The following is a 24,074-nucleotide window of genomic DNA, read 5'->3' on the forward strand; positions in this document are numbered from 1 at the left end:
GATTGGATTTTTTTCTATGACCATTGTCGGAAACGGAAGAACGATATTCAAATAGTTTTGAGTGGCTTTTTGTTCAGTTCGGGGCGTCATTATCGGTAATTTTGGCCTGTTTGCTGATGAATTAGTGTAATTGCTTCCTCAACAATGGCCGGTCTGAGCAAATGATCGTGTATGTTTGGAGTACACAAATTTAATTGCGAACGGAACATTTTTGTTTGAGAAATTGATTTGTTGACAGATTGACAGAGTTGACAGATTTGACAGAATGACAGTTGACAGATTACTTACCAGAAGCTGCCTGCAAAACTTACCTGCATTGATTGTTGTCCCAACTGACAGATTGTCAATCTGACGTTACCGTACACTCTAATTCCAAATAACCCACTTTTGCTTAGTGTTTAGCCAAATAAATTTATTCAAAAACTATCCAATAAATTTCGTTTACAGCTCGCAGCAACAAATCACACAGCAAAGTGGCAAATTTTATGCCACACAGCACAAAGTTGCACGCCGTTAAGGCACAACTCAGTAGGCTTTGATGTCAACTCACCGCTCGTAAAACAAACACTCGACGCCTGCTTGGACCAAACGTCAAGAAAACTCGAGGGGGGTAACGCGGCGGTGTATGTTTTTTATTTAATTAACCACTTGAGGGGGGCATAAATTTGTCAACCGAGAAACCTCCGGCGAGGGTGGGACCATTTTTACGACTGAGGTGGAACCTACTTAAACAGGTCCTTATCGCCGTGTACACGGTCTCGTAAAAATTCATGGCCTGCTGCTGCCGTCGGGCAGAACGGAAAAAGTTTCGTCGTGGCTGATTTCGATAATTGTCATTTATCACGCGAGCGTTTCCAAGCTGGGGGGAGGTCCTCGTCGTAATGCTTCTGGTATTTGCGGTTACAGGACTCGTTCCTGTCAGGTTTTTGTTTGAATGTGCATTTTTTGCAGTTTTCAAACAATGATTCATCAAGTTGGCATGCTTAAGGTGACGTAGCTGTCACTTTGCAATTTTAAAAGGTTTCTTCTCGAAATCCTTATTATAAAACTGCTTGAAAATCACGTTTTCGTGATCTTCCACATTGAGCACGTCGAAAAACTGTCAAATTTCAACTAAATCCACCATCAAGGAGAGAGCGGTAGCCATGTTGGCCTCGGTCGCGTTATTTTTTCGTCGTGATTGTTTTTGCGATTTTGGGATGTTTTTTGACGTTTTGGAACTAGAAAAGTGGTGAATCGGGAAGATTGTGCTATGGGCTGAAAGGAGATGGTGAAGTTTTTATAGAAATTGTCGAATTTTAAGTGTTTCCGAGCGATTTATTTGAGCAGTTCCTCGCCTTTTTTGGAAAGCCGTTTTGTGTCACTGTATTTTTCTCCTCTCTCCCAGTGCGAAGAGAAAGAAAGAAAGATGGATAGAGAGAGAGAGTACTAGAGAAGAAGTTACGGTGTCAGTGTATTGGTTGGTGCATTTTGGTACGAAGATGACAGCTGGCAGAGTGGATCGTTGCTATGGATATTTTGCTGGCAAAATGTAAGAAGGCGGCTTCCCGAAGGTCGGCTGATGAACACATGGATGTCTACGAACCACGCGGCAAACAAAAAGTGGCTTCTTCAGGGCGGTGTGGTCGTGTTGCACCCTATTTTGATGCGGGTGCGATTGCGGAACGGCGAGCGGTCTCCAGTCTTCAAGACCCGGGTGAGCGCGTTTCATGTTGACATTTCAAGTATGTGTGGATGTGAGTGTAGAAGAATGAATGATGAGTGTGAGCGTGAGAGCCATCTGCGAGTGAGAACTGTTTGAGCATGTGAGTGCCACTTAGTGAGTGACATTTGGTACGCTAGTCTACTTTTACTGAAAATTCAACCCAATTTCGGGTACTTAGTTATTCTGGAAGTTTGATTAGCTTCATTTCAGGATGATTACAGTATGTCGATGCCTCTGTGAAATGATGGCAAATTTTCATAAATAGTTTCAAAGTCCATGATAAAAATCTAAGTTGCATTTATGGCAAAGTCTAAAAATATGTATTGGTTTATGTGTGTATGAGAGTGTGGCTGAGCTTGGTAATATTCTTGTTCCCAGGGATACCTAAACTGAAACACTTGTGAGGACTTTCCGTTATTATTGCATTTATTTTCAAAATTTTAAATATGCTGGTTAAACACATTACACACAACAAAGTTAAAAAATAACTAATTATACTTTTTGAATCGGTCGTATTAATTTAACTTCTAACACTTACATTTAAATAAAACAGATAAATAAATAAATAATGTTTACTCGGCATCGCTGTAAGAGTTTAAAATCAAAATTCCAAGTATGCGTTAAATAATTTATGACCTCGAATTTCGCTTAAACACCTAATAATTTAAAGGAAAATATAAATTTCTCTTTACTCTTACAGTCGGTAACATGAGTTTAACAGCAGACTTGTTAAAACTGTGTTTAATCAACATTGCTTTTACAGGAAATAATAGCTAATCTAATTTAGTAATACTACAGTCAATTGAATCACGGCTTCGTCGCGTTGTATCTGCCGTGACTTAAAATATAAAAAAATAAATCATGCATCTTTTACACTGTACAATCTGTACTGTTTAATAATAAAAACAAACTAACTCTACTTGATTCGCCCGTAATACCTCTCGAGGTATATCCTAGGGTTCTACCTCTCCTACTAACATTGAGTCCAAAACCTCCCTACAAACATCTATACCACTAAGGTGTCGTAGGGATCCTTGCGCACTTTAGATAGGTGTTTACTAACATTCCTTCCGCTCCCCAAAGGATAGCTTAGACCCGGCAAGGACCCCCTTATGCCCTGGGCTGTATTACACACTCATCTAAAGATGAAGACATGGTATCTCCCGTGTTGGATTATTGTTCCGGATGAGGGTCTAACACAACCAGACCAAACAGTGGGATAAGCGTTGTGGAGCCATCCGTGGATAGGGCGTCCTAAAATGCTAATGCTAATGCTAATGCTAATGCTAATTTCAACTAAATCCACCATCAACTGTCAAACTGCAAAACCAGTCAGCGCGGCGCAGTTCCGCTCTATTTTTGGACCGCACAGAATGCGAAGGAGGGAGGAAGGACGCGGGAAACATCTTGAAGAACCGTTCCTTCTGCCTGCTGATGATGCTAATTACACATTAATTACATTGCCACACACGCAATTCACACGCACAGGGTGGTGTGAGGCGAACGCTTAAGCGTCCGTGGCGCTCGGTTTTTGACAGGTGGCAGATGTTTTAATTTTGACGCGTGTTTGTGTAAACAAATTAAATCGTAGAAATTCGATTTGTTTGGCCAATTTTGACAGGTTTACAGAGGAAGCAAATCAAATCCTAGAAATTGGCTTGTTTGCTCAGTTTTGACAGATTGACAAGTTGACAGAGTGACAGCTTGACAGAGTTGCAGAATTTTTGCTTGCTCTGGGAACAAATTGAAACCTAGAATTTGATTAGTTTGCTCTGCGTTGCCAGGTTGACAGATTGACAGAGTGACAGCTTGACAGAGTTGCCAAATTTCTGCTTGATCTGGAAGCAAATCGAATCCCAGAATTTGATTAGCTTGTTCAGCTTTGACAGATTGACAGAGTTGCCAAATTTCCGCTTGATCTGGAAGCAAATCGAATCCCAGAATTTGATTAGCTTGTTCAGCTTTGACAGGTTGACAGATTGACAACTTGACAGAGAGACAGCTTGACAGAGTTGCCAAATTTCCGCTCGATCTGGAAGCAAATCGAATCCCAGAATTTGATTAGCTTGTTCAGCTTTGACAGATTGACAGAGTTGCCAAATTTCCGCTTGATCTGGAAGCAAATCGAATCCCAGAATTTGATTTGCTTGCTCAGCTTTGACAGGTTGACAGATTGACAACTTGACAGAGAGACAGCTTGACAGAGTGACAGCTTGACAGAGTGATAGCTTGACAGAGTGACAGATTAACAGCTTGACAGATTGACAGAATGACAACAATACTCACATGTTCTTGAAATTCTTCAATTTTAATACTCGACCTCCTCGAATAACTGAAAAGTTGACGTTTCTGACGGAAATCTGGACCACTCAAGGCCTACTCCGCCACTTGTGGCAAAGTATTTAGCTGCTCTGCTCTCTAGTCTAGTTGTTGTTGGTGCAAACAAATTAAGTTAACAAATGACACTATCCAAATAGTGTGGCAGAGTAGGCCGGTCAGAATGGCACGACGCAAGATGCTTGTTGCTCGTTTTGTCATTAGGCGCTTGATGGAGGAGAGGAAGGGGAAAGGTACTAATTGCCGTCACTTTGTCCCGCATTCTGGGTACATCTGAAACTAATCATGAGGAAGACGGTTTCGTGTGTGGTCGATTGATGGGTCATTTGCACGACAATGACTGCGCTAATTAGCAGGTCGGTGCGAGATCGTTGCGTTGTTTGCGGAAGCCTTCTAACCTGAAACGAGATCTGTCACTTTGAAGTTTCTAGAAAAAAAAAAGTGTGCATTGTGCAAGCAACCTGGAAAAGGCCACAAAAAGCCGTTTACATATCGTTTTACACTCACCAGAGCCTGCCGAGCGAATTCTGCATTCTATCATCATCGTGATACGTCATCTGTCATGCTGAGGGAGTATCATCGTCGCCTGCTGCGGCGACGATCCTCTTGCGACTGTCATCCTCCCTGACGGCGATGGGAAAAACGACAACAGAGAGGAAGAGGGAGGTAGCAAAAGAAACGTGTTATCGTATTCACGCCTGAGCTGCACACAAATTGCATTCTGCTGCCTTTGTTGACGTTGGTTAGGGGTTACACCGATGCATCACACATGGCACCGGCCCGGTCGTCCCCGTTGGCAGTGGCAATAGATATGGCAGGGTAATTTTCACTCCACGTGGGGTTTAGGGTGAGATTTACAGGCGTAATGGGATTTGTTGACGGTGGAATGATGAAACTTTGAGGTTAGGAAGCAAAATTTGACAGAAACCCTATTAGAAATTCACGAAATGTCAGCTTGTCGGGCCGACATCAACCGAAAACTGTCCGATGTTGGGCATTTTTGACATTTAAAGCGTTCTGACAGCGAAATCGCCCCTTTTCTGTCAGCGTTGCAAGTGGGGGCCTCCCCCCGATATGCTAAACATGATACGGGTTTAGTCTGACAGGCCAGGCCTTCGGGAAAGCTGATGCCTGCACTTGCACATTGCATAGAAAAGTGGCTGCAGTGGTAGGAAAAAAAAACGGGTTGCAAAAAAATCCTTTAATGTCAACCCGGAGGTTTGGGGCCGGAACCTTTACGCGGAACAAAATCCGACGATCCGACCGGAACATGAGAGGGCGCTGCTAATCTGATGCGCTTGAAAAGTGGTCCCTTAGATGTGTTTTGAGTTGAAAAAAACATCAGCAATTTGTGTTGTGGTTTAGGAAATGAGATTTAAGGCTTTAAGCGATTTAAATCAGTTGAAAAATCTGACTTTGAAATTTACAATTTAGAATAATTTTGATTGTTTTGAAATCTGCGTGTAACCTACTGTCATAAAACAAATCTGTCAAAAATGGTTTGACAACCAATCGAGAAGTACACTCAGCGCGAAAATTAATCATTTTTGTTGATGTTTAGGCCGCTATTTTCATCGAAAATGTTTCCCTTGTTCCACCAGCTGTCACTTTCCCCACCCAGTGCAAAAAATCACGACAAAAACCCCCTACTTTTGATGGATTTTCGCTGCACACGTGTCCGGCAAGTAACGACGTGGAAAAAATTCGCCGGCACCACCCACGTGTGTAATAATTTCGATTATTGAATTACGCCAATTTTTAACTCTCAAATTGCCATTGGAAACGCTGCGCTGCGCCTGCTGCGATGTCACCCGGATATCAAATGACATTATTTGGGGTAGACACATGATGATATCCCTCTGCTGCAAGCGCAGGAGATTTTTAATTATTTTAATTGCAAACGTCGTCATCGTCCGGTCCGTCATTGTAGATTCTGGACGCGAACCGTTGCAAGTGACAGTTGCCGACTTTTTTCGTCATCCCGGTAGTCTACTTCAAGGGGTAAGACACTTGACAATAGATGTTCGCTTAAATTTATTGACAAAATATCAAAAAAATTCAACGAGTTGTCAAAACCACCTGTCAAAATGACGTTAGCTTGAAACCTTTAATTTTTTTCAAACAGTGTCGTACCCCTCGCTTCGTTTTAACTAGAAAGTAAGCAATTTCACGTCCGCCCTAGAATTACTCATACAAATCACATACAACTAGCGAATAAAAGGGGGGGACGCCGAGTTCTAGTGTTACCGATTTCGCTGACATTTGCTCGAAAAAAAGAAAACCCAAGCAGGCGTTGGACCTCCACAGCGTGAAGGACCGGGGTCCGGCGATGACTACTTGGACGAGTGTTATTCAATTATCTCATTTTTGCTGGCGCGGGTTTTCCGTCCGGGGGTGAAATTGACGCGGTGGTAAATTGAATCCACAGTTGACACATCAGATTTAATTGCTGTAACCGACGTGACGGTCACGTAGAGCTGTGTTTTTTTTGCGATTTCGTTGGCAAGTCCGGATTTGTTTGGTAAACCACGTGTTATGGTTTGGTGGTGGTGACTTTTTTTCCTGGTGGTCGATTGCTGGAATGTCGATGACTTGTGATTTTTGGTTGACAGTTGTTAGTGTGAACATTGAAAAGGATCTCTTGAAGAATTTCAATATTTTGGGGTAAATTAAATTTTGAGTGTAATTCTGTCAAAGTCTGTTATCCAAAACCATTCAGATTGAGATTCAGATATCTGTTAAAAATGAATCTACTCAGAATTAAGTTCTTGGACTCATATGACATTTAGATAACATTTACTCCAAGATTTTTCAGCTTTTTTTTTAATTTAACACACGTTTAATTTTGATTGTAAATCTGTCATTCATTCGTTCAAATCTGTCAAAATTGCACGTTTAAGTGTTGTTAGTCAAAAATAAAGAAAAAACTTTTTTTTTCAGATTTTTTTAATCATACTTCATTTTTTTTATTATATGTTGAATACATTTTATCTGCTTAACAAGAAACACTGTAAATATATGCCAGTATGTGTAAAAAATGTAACAAGACTACAAGTTTTTAAAAGACTTTAAAATTTGTAAAACAAATACCACACGCATTTCACTCAGTTTTTAAGATATATATGAATATATTTTTTAAAGTGAAGTTTTGATTGTAATTTGGTCCGAATTATACGATAAACCATAGTTTTAAAGTGTTTCAGTTTTATCTAAAAACACTAAGATAGGTGAACATTAATCTACTCAATAGTGAGTGTTAGAGTAATCGTAATATTTTAGTTTCTTTAACTCAAAATAAGGTCTCTGCGTTTTTTAGAAATATAATTTTAACAGAGAAATATAAATTTTGAAGGTTTTAGGCTATTTAAATTTTAAGTGTAATTTTGTTAAAATAATACACATTTTCTGCTATATTTTAACGATAGATATCAAAGTTTTAGATGATTTAAATTCTAGAAAAATAACAATTTGTTAAAATAATACGCATTTTTGCTTTATTTCAACGATACAATTATACATTTTAGATGATTAAATTCTGGAAAAATAATACACAATTTTGAAGACAGATTTTTTTTAAATATATAAAAATAACAATATGGAATATTTTAATTTTGATAAAAAATATAAATTTGGAAAATTTTAGATTAGTTAAATTTTGAGTGTTATTTAATTAAAATAATACGCATTTTCTGTAATTTAAACGACACATTTCTAAATTTTAGATGATTAAAATTCTGGAAAAAATCTCAATTCTCAAGACATTTTTTTGTTAAATATAAAAAATAACGATAAAGTATATTTGGATTTTATAAAATACTTATTTGAATTTTGAATTATTTTAGTTATGTTTATTTTAAGTGTTATTTTGTTATAATAATACGCATTTCTGCATTATTTTAACAATAGAATTTAAAATGGTTTAGATGGTTTAAATTGTGATAAATTTAATTCTGAATTCAGATTTTGAAGACAGTTTTTTTAATTATCAAAAATAATGATAGGAATTTTTTTTAGTGTAATTCTGTCAAAGTTACACGCTTATCCATATTTAATGGAAGGGAGTAATCAGAACTATCACTCAAAAAGGTACCTTCTATTTCTTTACCTCAAAAAAGGATACTTTCCATCCTTTTTTCAACCGTCGTCACCCTTTTCAAAAGAGTTTTTCAAAACAGTTCAAATCTGATACACAATAAAAGGGTGACGACGGGTGAACTTTAAAAAGGGATATTTTTTAATTTTGAGTGTAGAGCACTTTTTAAAAAGGTTCTAGAAAGCGAGAATTCTACTCAAATTTTGATTCAAAAATTACATTTATTTAAAAAAAATATAAGTTAATTTTGAAGTGTTATTCTGGTATAAAATATACACAAATGATTTTTTGTTATGTTTTGACGACCAAAAATAAAATTTCTGGTAAATTAAATTTTGAGTGTAATTGTGTCAAAATTGCACACTTAACCATAGTTAATTAATCTAAAATATATAGAATGTCAATAATGTTTTATCGAATTGGAGTTAAAAACACTGTAAAATTATTGTTTTTGAAGATTTATATTTTTTTGAATAAATTTGATTTTAAAAAATTCAAGCTAAATTTTTTGCGTTAATCTATCAAAATATTACGCTTAAGAGTGTTCAACTGTTTTAAAATTATTTGCATTTTCTGCTAAATTTTGGCGATAGATTTTTAAATTTAAGATGATTTAAATTCTGGCAACACAACACCATTATTTGTGTTTATTTAACTCAATTTTAAAGACAGATTTTTTTAAATTAAAAAAAAACGATAAGGCAAATTTTGAGTGTAATTCTGTCAAAATTACACGCTCAACCATATTTAATGAAAGGGAGTAATCAGAACTAGGGGAACTATACCCTTTCTCAGCCTATTTCTATTATCGGCCTATCAGCACCTTGATCATGAATTACAGCTTTCATAAAGTGTTTTTTACTGTTCCAAAGTAATAAATAGCTCAAATAAAAGTGAGCAAGCAACTCTCCATTGTTGATACATATGAAAAAGTTGATTTAATAGCGGAAAATGGCAAAAGTGATGAGAATTGGTCGAACGGCTTAGAGTGATTAAAATGGGTGAATTTCCCCTATCACTCAAAAGGGTACTTTCTAATTTTTTACCTCAAAAAAGTATACTTTCCGCCCTTTTTCACCCGTTGTCACCCTTTTCAAAAGAACACTTTAAAACAGTAAAAATTTGGTGCTCTTTATAAAGGTGACAACGGGTGAACTTTAAAAAAAGGATATTTTAAATTTTGACTGTGGAGCACTTTTAAAAAGGTTCTATGCGTCATGGGTTTAAAATGTTAAAAGAAAATTTCGAAAAAAAGTAACCGAGAATTCTTCTTAAATTTTGATTAAAAAATTACATTTGTTTAAAAATTTGTTTAAGTCAATTTTGGAGTGTTACTCTGGTGAAATAACACGTGCTTTTGTATATATTTTTCTGTCTTTTGACGACAAAAACAAACAAATTTTGGATGAATTTAATTTTGAGTGTTTGACATAAAAATTACACACTTAAAAATAGTTAATTAATTTACAAAATATTAAGTTTCTATCAAGTTTTATCAAATTGGAGTTATAAACACTACAAAATTATTTTTTTACTATTTATGTTTTTTTTGTAAATTTGATTTTAAATATTTCAAACTAAATTTTGAGCGTAAATCTATCAAAATACTACGCTAAATCATAGATCATAAGCGTTCAACTGTGTCACGAATTACTCAGAATCTTCTGAACTGTAATTAATTTAGCTAAAAATCATAGTTGAATTGTTAATTTGATTTTGATTAACCGCGGTAAATTTTCTTGAAATATTTCGAACTGTCAAAAATCCACCAATACAAGAAACTGTGGTAGAAAAGTATCCACCGCGATCAATTTTTGACAGCTCGACGCCAATGAATTATTTCAAGGCAGTTTACCGTGGTTAACCAAAATCAAATTAACAATGCAACTCATATTTTATTTGTTAATCTGTCAAAATTACACGCTAAATAATAGTTTTAAGTGTTCACTTGCTCATCCAAAATGACTCAGAAATGAGTTTGAGGACAAATGCCAAATATAGATGAGTACCACTCAAATTAGTGTATATTTTACTAAGTTTTTAAACATTGGCAAACTATAATTTTGTTGAAGATTTTCACATTTGGAGTAAACACGAGAATACACCAAATTTTAAGTGTAAATCGGCCAAATTTGTGTACATTTTACTCAGTTTTTTAACGTTTTTCTGGAAGAAAAACGAAAGTTTGACTTTTATTAGGCTCTTTATTCTCTGTGTTGGTTGTATTTTTTTTGTTAAGGGGCAAAGTTCACCCAAATATTTAAATTTGCCCGATTTACTCATTTCTGAGTAGGTTCGGTTTTGACGAAAACTGAGGGATTTGAAATTTGAGAGTGTAGTCAATTTTGACAGAACCAAGATAATCATAATTGTAGGTGGTAACTAATTGTCGAAAAGATAAAAACTAAATTTGAATAGAAATGAAGACAAAAGTTTTCGATGGTAAATGTCCCGTCTAATCAATTTGCAGCCCTATAAAAGGTCGTAAAACTCTTCAAGAAAACAGTGACACCGTCGGATATCCAGTGACAAGACGTCAGCCATTTTCGGCACATCTAATATTTATCCTCTAGAGACCAGAGGGGTGACGTCGACGACGAGTGAAACCATTGAATTTCAATATTTAATAAGGATCAAGTGCCATCAATTTGCTGCTCGTAGAAAACTTTTCTCTTCGAAAGGAAACTATATCCTACGCCAAAGAAAGTAACAAAACTATCCACCAACTTATCTTATATTCATCGCCCAAGGGGGGGACACCACCACACTGTCAGACACTCGAGTATCTTCGATAAAGTGGTGAGATTAGACGGGGAAAGCTAGTGGGGGAAGGTAGCTAATACAAAGGTAAACATTCCGTTCCGAAAATTCCGATACCGAAAATACCAACTTTGAACTGGATCCTAAGGCCCTTTTGTGTCATTGTTGCGCCCTAACCTCGAAGATGAGCCCCCCCTCCCCCAAAAGCATGTGTGAGGCATTTTCCGACTCTTGGGAGTGCCGGAGGGTAAAATATTTTGAATTTTCTTGCACGGAAACCTCTTAATGTTGGGCGTATCTTATAACCGGGAAAAGTTTGGAAAGCCACAAGTCAGAAATTAAATTCTGTGCAGTGCAAGTTTAGAGTGTATCCTGGGTGTGCGGTTTGTGAGTTTGAGATCAAAGCAACCAAAGTAAGGTTAGGAGTGTTGGAATTCTGGAGGGGGGTTAACTGACCTACTTGGATTGATGGATGGTGGAGGAATTTTGGAGCAAATCGAAACGCTCTTAGATCGAAACATAACCTAATTTATTGGAAAATTAGCTGCTGAGTTACGTGCCAAAAGTTAAGCCAAATGTTTACTCAAGCCTATAAGGCCCAGTGAAAAAATATAATTCAACCCAAAAATGACGAATTTCTCGTCACAGTGTCCTGATGCAAACAATGATCGAGCTCGAGCTGTCACAGCCCTGCGAAATATGTTGGCTGACATATCGAGCGGTCAGTCAACAAATCCAGCTAGAAGTCGCCTGACAAAAAACTTTTGCTAGAAAGAGATAGTAAACCTGATGCAAACAAACCTCCAGCTGCCATGTTGATAAATTTCTGATTAGAAAGCCTTCTACGTTTGATCCTCTTTCTGTCAAAATAACACGTTAAATTAAAGAGCATGAGTGTTCATATGCTTATCCAAAACAACAATGGTATCTTCTAAACTGAACCCGCCAATTTAGAAATGAGATTGAGTACAAATGTCAAATATGAAGGAATTTTACCCACGTTTGTGTACATTTCATTAAGATTTCAAAAGTTCAGTTTTTAAAAGTTTCCACAAGTAAAATTTTGAGAGTAAATATGTTTGAATCAGAAATTATTTTTAAGGAAAACGACAAATTTGAATGATTTTCACACAAATTTGAGCAGACTTCATTAATTTTTTTAAGATTTTCAAAATTTTATCAAGTATTTTTTGTACATCTGTTTTAAAATTCAGTTTTGACCAATCCCATATATTTTTATTTGTTTTATTTTATCACCATCGTGTTCCCCGGGCAATGTTACATAATAATCAATGTAAACCTCAAACTAAAATGAACTATTGGCGAGATACAGCGATTTTACTCAAAAAAGTTTGATTTTGCGCAGCACTCTGTCCTATGGATTCAAATCCGAAATAAGTTTCTCACATACAAAAACTGAACTTTGCGGGATTTATCCCTTTTTGTTGAAAAGTACACCATGTACTTCAAAGTGCTAGGCAAAATCAAACTTTTTTCAGTAAAATCGCTGTTTCTCACTTATAGTTCATTTTAGTTTGAGGTCTACATTGATTTTTTTTGTAAAATTGTCCGGGGAACACGATGGTGATAAAATAAAACAAATGAAAATATAAGAAATTGGTCAAAACTTAATTTTATTATTTAAAACGTTAAAATATAATATTAGGAGACATTCAAGGGTCAAATATTTATTTTTATCGAAATCCTTGGACAATTTTCTATAAAATGCAACCTATAGAAAGTCTTTTGCTCGAATAGTTGCAAAGTTATTATTAGCATTAGCATTAGCATTAGCAATAAAGGTCGCACAATTCCGGATGGCTGCACAACGCTTATCTTGCTGTTTAACTGTAATTAAACGTATGATAGCACTAGACTTTCATCCGGTTAGAATATTCCAACACGGGAGATACCATGTTTTCATCTTTAGATGGAATAGTTGCAAAGTTATGATTAAAAGCAAAAAAAGTTTTTTAGAAAATCGTCAAAAAAAGAGGGCGGTGCCAAAAATAGAGGGATGGTCCAATCAGCACCAAACTTGGGATTTCTGTTAACTATCGATAGATGAACGTTCCCTACGAGTTTGGTCCAAATCGGTGAAGGTCGAGTCCAAAAGTGTACTCAGTTGACCTGGAATGACCCATCTGTCAAAATTTTATATACGCACGTACAAAATCACTCAGTTTTCGTCAAAACAGATTTGAGTGAATTTCACCCAAAATTTCACGAGAACTTAGTGATGTTCACCCAGATCTGAGTGAGTAATAAACTCAAATCTGACAGATGCGCCCTTTACTCATTTTTGAGTAGGTGAATATTTTGACGAAAACTGAGTGATTCTGAATGAGCGTGTACTAAAATTTGATCTTAGTTCAGAAGTTCATAAAAATAACTTCCCAAGTATCCTTTTACCATAAGCTATTCAGAAATCTGGAGTATTTTTTGAAAAGGTCCAATTAACAAAATTTTCATGTTTTGCTTTTTGGGTGTTTTTGAATACTTCTGACTCAAGACGGCTTTAAAAAAAACACAAAAAGCAATAAAAAAGTTTTTTTATTGTCTTTTGCAAGCAGAACATAAACAAACTTTTCGGCACCCTCAGCAAACATCAAATCATTACAAATTGCTGCCGGATCTTTTTTCGGATGTCTCGGAAAAATTCCAGCAGAAATTTTGTATGGTTTGACGTTTGCGGAGGGTACCAAAAAAGGTAAACAATTCACTTCGTGCATCGGCCAAAAGGACCTTTTCAAAAATAAAATAAATTCTGCACGCCATTTTTTTTTTGCTGAAATTCAGTACAGTTTTATTGAATTTTCATGTACTGGAACTTTAGTAAACGATTCAGTAATTTAGATTTTACTGAATTTTCAGTTGACTAATATTTGTCACTTTGACAGATGACTTAATAAAATTCCAGGTTGTCAAAACTACTGAAATTTAACCAAAAGAAACGTCAAATTATTTTGCTGAAAATTCCGTAATTTTCATGTGGCAGTTTGACAGATCATTTGCTGAAGATTCCAGCAAATTTGCTGAATCAAAATTTAATTATGCTTGTCATTAAAAATACTGTTAATAATTCATTTATTTCATCAATCGTCCAAACCTAAAAAACAGGTGGTTTGCATCGAGGCATTTGTTATTAACATTTTTCTTACCTTTGTTTCAAAAGATCACAATACAAAATTTAAAAATCCACACATTTGAAAGAGGATTTTCTCTCGGCAGCATTCAAACAATATGTCAAAAGTGACATTTCAGTTTGACAGGTATGCAGTTACTGATTTTTCAGTAATGTTTTTGTTTATTACCGAATTTCAGCAAGTGTGATGATTACTGAATCGCATTCAGCTATTTACTTTACTGAAATGGCAACCCAAAATTTGCTCTGTAGAAATGTTGTTTGACGCAAATGTCAAATATGGATTCAGTCTGCTTAAAACTGGGTAAATTTCACTCATTTTTGATCGCGTTTTTGATGAAATTAAGTAAGATTCTATGTTTTACTAGAACTAATTTCTCAGTGCATAGTTTTATTTATAAGTTTTAGTGTTTTAGGATGAAAGAGCAGAAGGAACTTTGTAATAAAAAGCACTCAAACGTCAAAATCAGCTGTCAAATCATCGCTAACTTTTGAAATAGTGCTATGTCTCACGCAAATGCTATGTTTTGGCACTTTTTGAAATGTTAGCGACGAAATGAATGCTGAATTTTCAATCCTTTTGTTTGACTATTTTAAGGCTAGCGATTTCATGTTTTTAACAGTTGTCAGTTGTTCCACTAGCGAGACTTGATTCGATTATTTAAATGAATTTCCATTCGAAATAAAGCAGTTGTCAAAGCTGCACTGTTAAGAAAACTTGCATTTTTTATGATTTCAATAAAACACGCTTAAAACAAATATTGATTTTAGGTTAAACTTCAATAAATGTCATCGCTACACTGTTTGATGGAATGACTCAATTTCATTCCGAATCCGAGTAACAACTCCGTTGACAGCGTCCGCTGAAAACCTGCAATTTACACAAAACAGAAAAAGGGTTGCTCAACCGGAAAAAAGCGTAACAACAAAACTTGAAACTCCACAATTTCAATGTTTTTTTTTTCGTTCATCCCGCTCCACGTCATCACGTGGCTTCGCCACCGTCCGCGCCTACTAGATTTACCTTGGTCACGGAAACAATCGCAAATAAAAAAAATGGCGGCAAACTTTTTCCACTTTTCAGTTTGTTTTCAAACAAAGCGGGATGGGAGAAACGATAAATTTTCGCGAAAACCCAGTGCCTTCTTGGCAGTTAATTAAAAAGTCGTTCCCATCAAACCGCCATTAAAGCGGCCAGCATCCGGCCAACCAAAGGGACGCGATGCATTTCCGGTAAACGGAAGACAACAGGAAAATTGCACTTATCACGCCGTCCGAGGAACCCCTCTCCATTTAGCAGATGAGAAAAGTTTCGCGATATTTACGAGTTTTTTTCGCTTGTTCTCTCTATCTTTTTTCCGGTAGATGATGACGATGGACGTCACCACGGCGGAACACCCGACGGGTGGTCCAGCGCTGAACGGGGGCAGTGTTGCCAGCGCGCCACAGCAGCAAACTGTCAACGGGCACCAGCAACAACAACAGGGTGGTCCCGTTCAGAACGGAATGTCACAACAACAACAGCAGCCGCAGCAGCTGTGCGCCGGCTGCAAGAAACACATCCAGGACCGGTTCCTGCTGCGGGCGCTGGACCTGCTCTGGCACGAGGACTGCCTCAAGTGCGGCTGCTGCGACTGCCGGCTCGGCGAAGTTGGGTCCACCCTGTACACCAAGGGCAACCTGATGCTGTGCAAGCGCGACTACCTGAGGTAAGTGCTGACAGCTGTCAAACGTGGCATGCCGTGATTTTGATCTAGTTTGAAAAATTCCAGACTCTTTGGCAACACGGGCTTCTGCGCCGCCTGCAACAAGGTGATACCGGCGTTCGAGATGGTGATGCGGGCCCGGAACAACGTGTACCACTTGGAGTGCTTCGCCTGTCAGCAGTGCAACCACCGGTAAGAAGGCATCATTTATTCACGTCGTCCGCAACCGGATGTGCGCCAAAAACAAAACAAACATTGAAAAAAAGGTTGCCATTTCCGTCTTGTGACATTTAAAATTCCAACCCTCCGCTTAATAGCTCTGGAGGGAAATCAGAAAACAATTCCGCTTCTGTCAGAACCGACTTTTGATGAATACATAATGGCCGCCCGTCTTTGAAGGGGGCGGAGAAACTGACCTTTCGGATGCTTCCGAAAAAACCGTTCAAGAAGCTACCCTCCTTCCTTCTCTCCCTCAGTAATGGAAAATAGCATAATAACATTAACAATTTATCATGCAGTAGGCCGGTGGGATGATGAGCAAGGGGGAAGGGGCGGTATTGTGTCACACAGAAATGTCAAAAACCGGCGTGGAAAATTGATTCCGCCGGCCGGCTTTGATTGTGTCCTTTTTCGGCATGATTAATGATTGGGTGTGGATGGGTTTTGGGATGAGGACCATGGGATCTCGGGAAGGGATTTCCCGCAAAGAATTGCGGGGATTGTCTCTTTTTCTGGAGTGATTGTGAATGGTTTTGACTATTTCTGGAATGAATAAGTAGCAGGGTTGCAAGACAAAAACTGATGTAATCAAAATTGATGTCAGATGTTAGTTTTCAAGTGGATTTGATTTAGTTTAAAGTATTTTGTACCTTTCTGGGTTTGCGTGTATACATTTCCTGATCATAATAAAGAGCTGTCACTTTTAATATGCCTATTTTTTGCAAGCAGCAACATAACCAAACATTTCGGCACTCTCAGCAAACATCAAAACAGTACAAATTGTGGCCGGATCTTTTTTCCATAAAATCTTCTGGGACAGATCTGGCAGCAATTTTGTATGGTTTGACGTTTGTGGGGAGAGTCGATATAATTAAAACCAAATCTCTTCATGCATCACTCAATTAAGGCTTGGGTCAAGCTCGGCAAAATACTACACAAATTGGGTCCTTAAGCCTTATGTAAATTGTATCTGCAACGGGAAAAACGCCCATTTCTGAGCACTTATTTTTCATTTTAATGCAAAAATTAAATAAATTGACAGGACAACATTTTACGATGGATCAACTATGGTCCCCTTGGAACGAGCTATCAAGTTGCCTTCTGTCAAGAAGGGCTGCGAAGTGAATTTTCAAAAATTGGATTGAAAATCCATTTTAAATCCTTTGCGGTCGCGCATTGTACTCAGTAAAAATGCTTTATCGTTGTGAACAATAATATCACAAATTTAAGCTTAGTTTTAGGACCCAATTGTAACAAAAAGCTGTAACTTTTAATATGCTTATTTATTGTTGCATAAACAAATTTTTCGGCACCCTTTGCAAACGTCAAATTAGTACAAATTTAATCAATTTTGTATGGTTTGATGTTTGTGGGGAGACAAATCTCTTCGTGTATCAGCCTATTGAGTTCAAGCCCGGCAAAATACTACTCAAATTGTTAGTTAAATTTGGATTGGATAAATTTCATTTATGGCTGGGTTAATTTCTAAATCGATTCGAGAAAAAATGCTAAACCCAAGCTAAATCTACACGCACGTTTAAAATCACTCAGTATTCGTCAAAACCGATCCTATTCAGAAATGAGTAAAGGGGGCATCTGTCAAATTTGAAATTGACTCAAATCTGACAGATGCCCCCTTTACTCATTTCCTAGTAGGTTCGGTTTTGACGAAACCTGAGTTATTTTAAACGTGCGTGTACATTCAAAACATCAAAAATTCGAAATTATCCGGTGTGTGTGTGCGTGTTTCCAATTCAATACCCGCTAACTGGTAACGAAATTATGGAAAAGTATAACTTGTCCTAACCTAAAAATAAAAATAAAAAATTCAGATTTCATTTTTGAATTTAAAAATCCTTAAATTCTCATAATTTTTAATTCCTGAATTCTTAAATTTCTTAATTTTAAAATTCATCAATTCTCAAACTGAAACTGTTGAAATCTTCAATTCTTAAATTTCCAAATTTAACAGTTCCTTAAATTCTTATAATCTTAAATTATTTAATTCCGAAATTATTGAATTCCTAAATTCTTAACTCCTTAGATTTTTCAATTCTTAGATTGCTAATTTTTCAATTATTAAATGCCGACATTTTTACCGCCATCTTAAAATGATTTTTTTTAAATAATATTTTAGGTTGAAAAAAGTCTTGATTGGATGGAAATTTTGATTTTGAAATTTTCCAAGTTCCCAGATTATTGAATTCAAAATTTCGAGTTTGAAAAGTTTTTTTTTATTTTAACAATTGAATTTTTTTTTGATCAGTAGCGCGGTGCCTGTGTGGACGCGCAGTCCTGTTTTTTTTCATGTTATTTTCCGTCTCTTTTGTGTCGCTGTTCGAGTGCATGGGGTGATTGGCTATTATAATTAAATAATGGCATCAGTAGTGTGGTGCTTTATGGGACGCGCAGTTCTGTTTTTTTATCTTCTTTTTTTTTCATTGTTTTTTTTCCACTTGCGTTCGTTGGCCGTTGAGTTTTTTTGTGTTGTTCTCTATTTATAGTTTTCTATAAAAACGTACCTATTTTTTTTTTGAGACTAGCAAGTCGTATTGCTGGATTAAGCCCTTTCTATATCATTTCAATAAATGAAGGCCTTTCCTACATCACCGTTGATCGGAAGGCACGCCGACGGAGAATTTCTGGAGAATCGTGGTCGAATTAATACTATATTTAAATCCCTAGATAGCTATCTTTCCGCAGCCGGCTGCCTAAGATTTTTAAAATTTCAACCGATAAACAAATTGCTTATGGTCGCATCACCTACCACAGTGAATCCAGACCTCATACCCATCTTACTAACCCCTCAAAACTCATGTGATACTTTGTCGGAGACGCAGTCGATTTGGCGGTCTCTATCACTCAAGTATCGGACTAACATTCCCATCCACTTCCCCGTGTCTTACCTCTGGTCGTGGCCGGCGTCGGTATTGATCAGCATGATAGGGACCTTTGAAAATTGCGAAGGGGTGATGATTGGTTCCTACTTTTCATCTGTGGTCCACGGAGCAATGTTTGGGGGTCCTGATCAATAACGAAGTAGCAGCTACGGGTAGACACCAATGCTATGCTATGCTATGCTATTTTAACAATTGAAATTTTTTTGATTGTAGCGCAAATACATTTTAAAAACTTTGATGTTCTGATCTTTTCAATTTTTTTTAACACTATTTTTTTTTAATTTGAAAATGTTGGTTTTTTTAATTATTAAATTTAAAAACGTTTGAATTTTATAATTATCGATTATTTGAACTTTCAAGCTTTGAATATGTGATTTATTGATTTTTTTTATTTTTTTGTATACATATTTGTTTTTTTTTTAACATTTTTAATTCACTGGTTATCTTCTTAAATTTTTCAATGAAAAAAAAAGTTTTTATATTTTTTAAATTCTTAAACTCTGAATTTCTAAAATTTCCTTGTTTTGAAATGTTTGAGGTTCGTGATTATTTTTTTCAGTTTTCGATTTTTTCTGCCAGAAAATTTCATTATAATTATTTGGAATCTCTTTGATTTACTTCATTTCGAGCAAAAAACAAAATCTGTACTTTTAATTTCAAGATTCTGCGTTTTCAGATCCGGAATTATATGGCAGTTCAATATTTTCAATACCATTATAAAAAATATATTTTTTTTTAAATTCATTTTTTTAAAGTATTCTGTAATGATTTTCCGATAACCAAAACGTAACGCACAATTGAAAAAAATATTGCGGAACTGGTAATGTTCAAATAATTCAAAGTTACATAGGACTTAATTTTGAACTTTTTTTGTACAAAAAATGAAAAAAAATCTGAATTTGAAAGTTTGATTATTTTTACAAGAACTGCTTTGAACGTAAGGAAAAACTCACAACAATATTAAAATTAATCTTTTTTAGAATTTTTTTTTATTAATTTTTCTAAGAACTGCTCACACTCAAAAGAATGCAAAAAAAATCTCTAAATTTATAATTAAAAATTTATTAGTTTATAAAAAAATATTTATAGTTTATAAAAAATAATCATAAAACAAAACGGTGAATGTTGAAAAAATGCAAAGTTCTCAGAATTTTATTGATTAAACAATAAATTATTTTTAAAAGCAGTTTTCATATTCAAAAGAATGCAAAAAATTACATAAATAATAAATATAGACGGTATACAAAAGAACGGCTCATGTTTGGAGGAATGCCAAAACTCACAAATGAAAATGTTTGAAAGAATTCAAAAACTCATAAAAATTATGTTTTTGAAAATTCAATGATACATACATTTATAAAATAGAAAAATGAAGCAAAATCCACATCTTTTTATTTTCAAAGATTGCAGACATTTTGAAAAACTTTTTTCTAGAAAAACTGTATACACTTTAAAATTATGCAAAAAATCTTTTTTTAATAAAAGTAAAACAGCTCAAAAATGCATAGCTTATACGTGTTTGAAAGTATGCTAAACCTTACAAAAATTTTTTTTTTTTGAATTTGTGAGATTTTTTAACTGCTGTCAATGTGTTTCCTTCCGACCTTCAGTGAAATGTCCCACATCTATAGAAAATATTTACAAAAATGTGAATTGTTAGCTGAACCGATTAAAAATAAACGATTGTAGCCAAGAAATGCTGGAATAGCTGAATAATTGCCAATAATAATGTCCTATCACTTGTTCCGCTTGATATTTGTTGAATTCAGCTCAAATCTGTGTAGATTTTCGAATTTTTATTGATTTGGATAAAGTTTACCTAAATTTGATACCTACCTCTCTTTCCAAGTCTCTTACTCATTTTTGAGTCGGATCTGTTTAAAAAATGTGAGGCAAATGGCAGATCAAGATTAATTTTACCCAGAAATCAATTAAGGTGTAGAAATTTAGCCAGATTTGAGCGAAATATAAACAAATTTGACATTTTAAACACTCATTCCTCAGTTAATTTGGATTTCACGGAATGTGAGTAATTTTGGTAAGAGTGTAGAGCTCAAAATCTAAACAAAACAATGTATATTGGCAAAAGGCGCTTATTAAAGTTGGTGTTTACATTAGAAACAAGCAAGATGCGCTGTTTGTTTACACTTTGTCTTTTGCCCATTTGCATTGTTTATATGATAAGTGTTTGAATTTACCTCAAAACTGGGTAAATTTCAATCAATTTCATTGATTCCTGAATGAACCTTTCCCCTCTCCCATTTCTGTTTATGATTCCTTGGAAATAAAGTAAATTGACTCAGATTTGAGTGAAATTTACCCAAATTTGACTTTTTACTCCCTTATTCCTGAGTGAGTTTGGTTTTGATGTATTTTGATTAATTTTGAAGAAGGATGTAGTAATCAAACCAAAAATGACATTTCGCAATGCAGTGCTGTCAGCTTCCATAACCTTTTGTTTATCAAAGGGAAAATTTAAAACATAATTAAAAGAATACTATCTGGTAACCCCAAACTCTTTCCACCGAGAAGAAAAATGATCTCGCCACCACTCTCTTTCGGCTAATATTTACGCAAAGGGGACATTAAATGACACATCATAACGTCAAAAGTTCCACCGCCTGCTACGACGACTGTCCGGACGACTTCCCGGCCAAGAGAGCGGCGACAAAACACACAATTCAAAACTATCCTAGCGGGTAATATTGTTTTAATTTGATTTATAATCCTTGGCAAATAAATTATACTACCCCTTTTCCCCTTTAGAGGGGAAGGGGGGGGGGGGGTCTCTGCCACTATCATTCATATTTTGCGGTCGAGTCCCGGCCCCCTCCCAGTTTGCTTGGATTTAATAACATTTTAGCTTTTTGAAATTTCTGTTTCTGTTTGGTGAGGAGGGTAAATAATTACGGTATCATTTACATTCACGTGTTTGGAACGAGCGCTCGCGAATGACGAATGGATTCATTAATTTTGGGGCGTTTTTTGAGGTTAGAAATTGGGTTGGAAATCGATCCGCGGCCAAACTGACTGCCTCGCGGCCACAGACCGGGTTGGGAAAAGTTACTCCATTGTCCGAACTAGATTGGCAAACGAATCGAACCTAATTGAACGTGTAAAAGTTGTTCCTCCAAACCTAACCTCACTTTTTTTCCTTCCTATTGTTCTCAGGTTCTGCGTCGGAGACAAGTTCTACCTGTGCGAGAACAAAATCCTCTGCGAGTACGACTACGAGGAGCGGCTGGTGTTTGCCTCGATGGCCAACCATCCGATGTTGAAACGTCAAATCGGGCAGGGTGGCCAGCAGCAGCAACAAAACTCTGCAGGGGGAGGAGGCGCCGCCGGTGGTCACCATCCGGTGCAGAACGGAATTGGTGGACCACAGCCGGGACTCATGTCACAGTTGCAGCAGCAACAGCAACGGGCAACCGCCGGAGGTGATCACAACAACAACAACAACAGTAACCTTCCGGTGGGGCTTGGCGGACCGGGCGGACCGTTCGGGACGCCGACCCACATGAAGGCCGCACTCAGTACTGCTAGTTAAATTGTAAGGAGAACAATAACAATAAACTTTGTTGGACTGTCTGAGGGCGGGTGGGGACGGGAAGGGGCTGCGTTTTGACGTTTGGTGACAGGTGACAGATTGACAGTGTTTCTTTTTTGGTTCTACTTCTGTTATGTTGAAATATCACTTGTTTTCACATAATTTCCGTCAGACATGATCAAAAACACAATTCGAAACTGCGTCTGTCAAAATGATAAAACTTTCGATCAAAGCAGCTGTCAAATTACACGCTAATCGAAAGAGCACGACAGTTTATTAGTGTTGAGTTGTTTCAGATTCACATTTCGTTCTTTTTATCTGTCATCAAACTGAATTGATTCGATCTGTCAAAATCTCGTTACACGCTGACACAGAACTGGTCACTTTTTTGAGTTTTCAGTCTGGCGACGTATCAAAAATTGAACAAAACTGCCACAAAACGTCACAATTCCGCTTGTTTTCAGCTGTCAAACCCCTTCAAAATTACCGAGAAAAAAAAATAAACAACGATGTGCAATATGTTTAGGTCTATTGAATCATTTCCCCGCGCCCCGTCAATTTTGAGTCTCGAAGCAAAAATGTGCCAAACTGGAAAAAATAATCGCTTCGAATCCGACTGCGGTGCAGCCCTCGGATCGTTTCTGGATCCGAAAACGATAGGTTATTGTTCGTTTTCGTTCATTTTAACTCGCGTGTTACTTTTTTCAGTGTATTATTTAGAATTTCACTTGTTAAATTTTCATAATTCAGAAACGATCAATAAAGGGGAGAAATGACCGCGAAAGGAACGAAAAAAACGCAGATTTTGTACTAGCAAACTACTGTCTAAGGTCGACTTGATTAGTTCTTAACTACACTCGTGTAAATTTTCACTTGTAAATACTAGGCGATATCGAATAATTTGTTGAGTATGCTAATTTTTCACCTCCAACGACGAAATTTGTAGGTTAAACACAAATATAAAGTATTATATAGTTGTCCTTGTTTTTTTTCGAAAGTTTTCTACTCTTCTTTTTTCGAAACCCCCGTTTTGCTACACTGAAATAAATAAACTGTGTAAATGCAAGTGACACCTCTCATAAAATAAAGGAACGTTGACGTTCTCTGTCATAGTAATGTAAACAAAAAGTAAATGTTTTGGCATGTGTAATAAAACTACAAATTGATACTCACTACAACCGATAATCACAAACAGACAAAACTGGAGGTAAACCAAAGAAAACTGTGTACTAATCAATATTGGAGGAGGAGAAATCTGAAACTTAAGTGGTAATTAGAAAAATTATTGAAATAAATGAAGAAATTATTAATCCAAAAAAGTCTCAAACTTTAACTTGGCTTAAAACTTTCCGAAACTTTTCCCAACTTGCTGAAGGAAAGAAATGCAAATCCGCTGCAGCTGTCCGGATTCCCATCAGCCAAAAAACACTGGAATAAGTAATCACCGCGATTAAGTCAATCAATCCGAACGGGGAAGGCGAACTCTCAAAACTGTCTTCTTAACTCTTTTTCTTTCGCGGGATTGTCTGAGCGCGTCGTAAATCCGACGGAAACTTTTGCCAATAAAGTTTTATTGCCGTGGCCCCATCCTCAGAAAATTCCCCTTTCCTTTGAATGAAACGAATAATTATGTATTTAAATGTTTCAATTAACTCCTTCCCT

General features: G+C 36.4%; 1 protein-coding gene across 3 annotated transcripts in view; it reads left to right on the top strand.

Annotated features, from left to right (window-relative positions):
• Positions 1-23,731, top strand: part of LOC6050205 (rhombotin-1) — a 31,526-nt gene extending 7,795 nt beyond the window's left edge. For 2 of the 3 annotated variants that reach the window (XM_038248764.1, XM_038248763.1), the window contains exons 2-4: positions 15,406-15,749; positions 15,798-15,938; positions 22,037-23,731. In XM_038248764.1, the coding sequence (XP_038104692.1) occupies positions 15,406-15,749; positions 15,798-15,938; positions 22,037-22,412 (861 nt within the window). In that variant the 3' untranslated portion in view covers positions 22,413-23,731. The remainder of the gene's footprint in view (positions 1-15,405; positions 15,750-15,797; positions 15,939-22,036) is intronic. The other variant, XM_038248765.1, reaches the window with a different exon arrangement.
• The last annotated feature ends 343 nt before the right edge of the window (positions 23,732-24,074 follow it).

This window comes from Culex quinquefasciatus, chromosome 1, assembly GCF_015732765.1.
Source record: "Culex quinquefasciatus strain JHB chromosome 1, VPISU_Cqui_1.0_pri_paternal, whole genome shotgun sequence".
Lineage (NCBI taxonomy): Eukaryota > Metazoa > Arthropoda > Insecta > Diptera > Culicidae > Culex > Culex quinquefasciatus.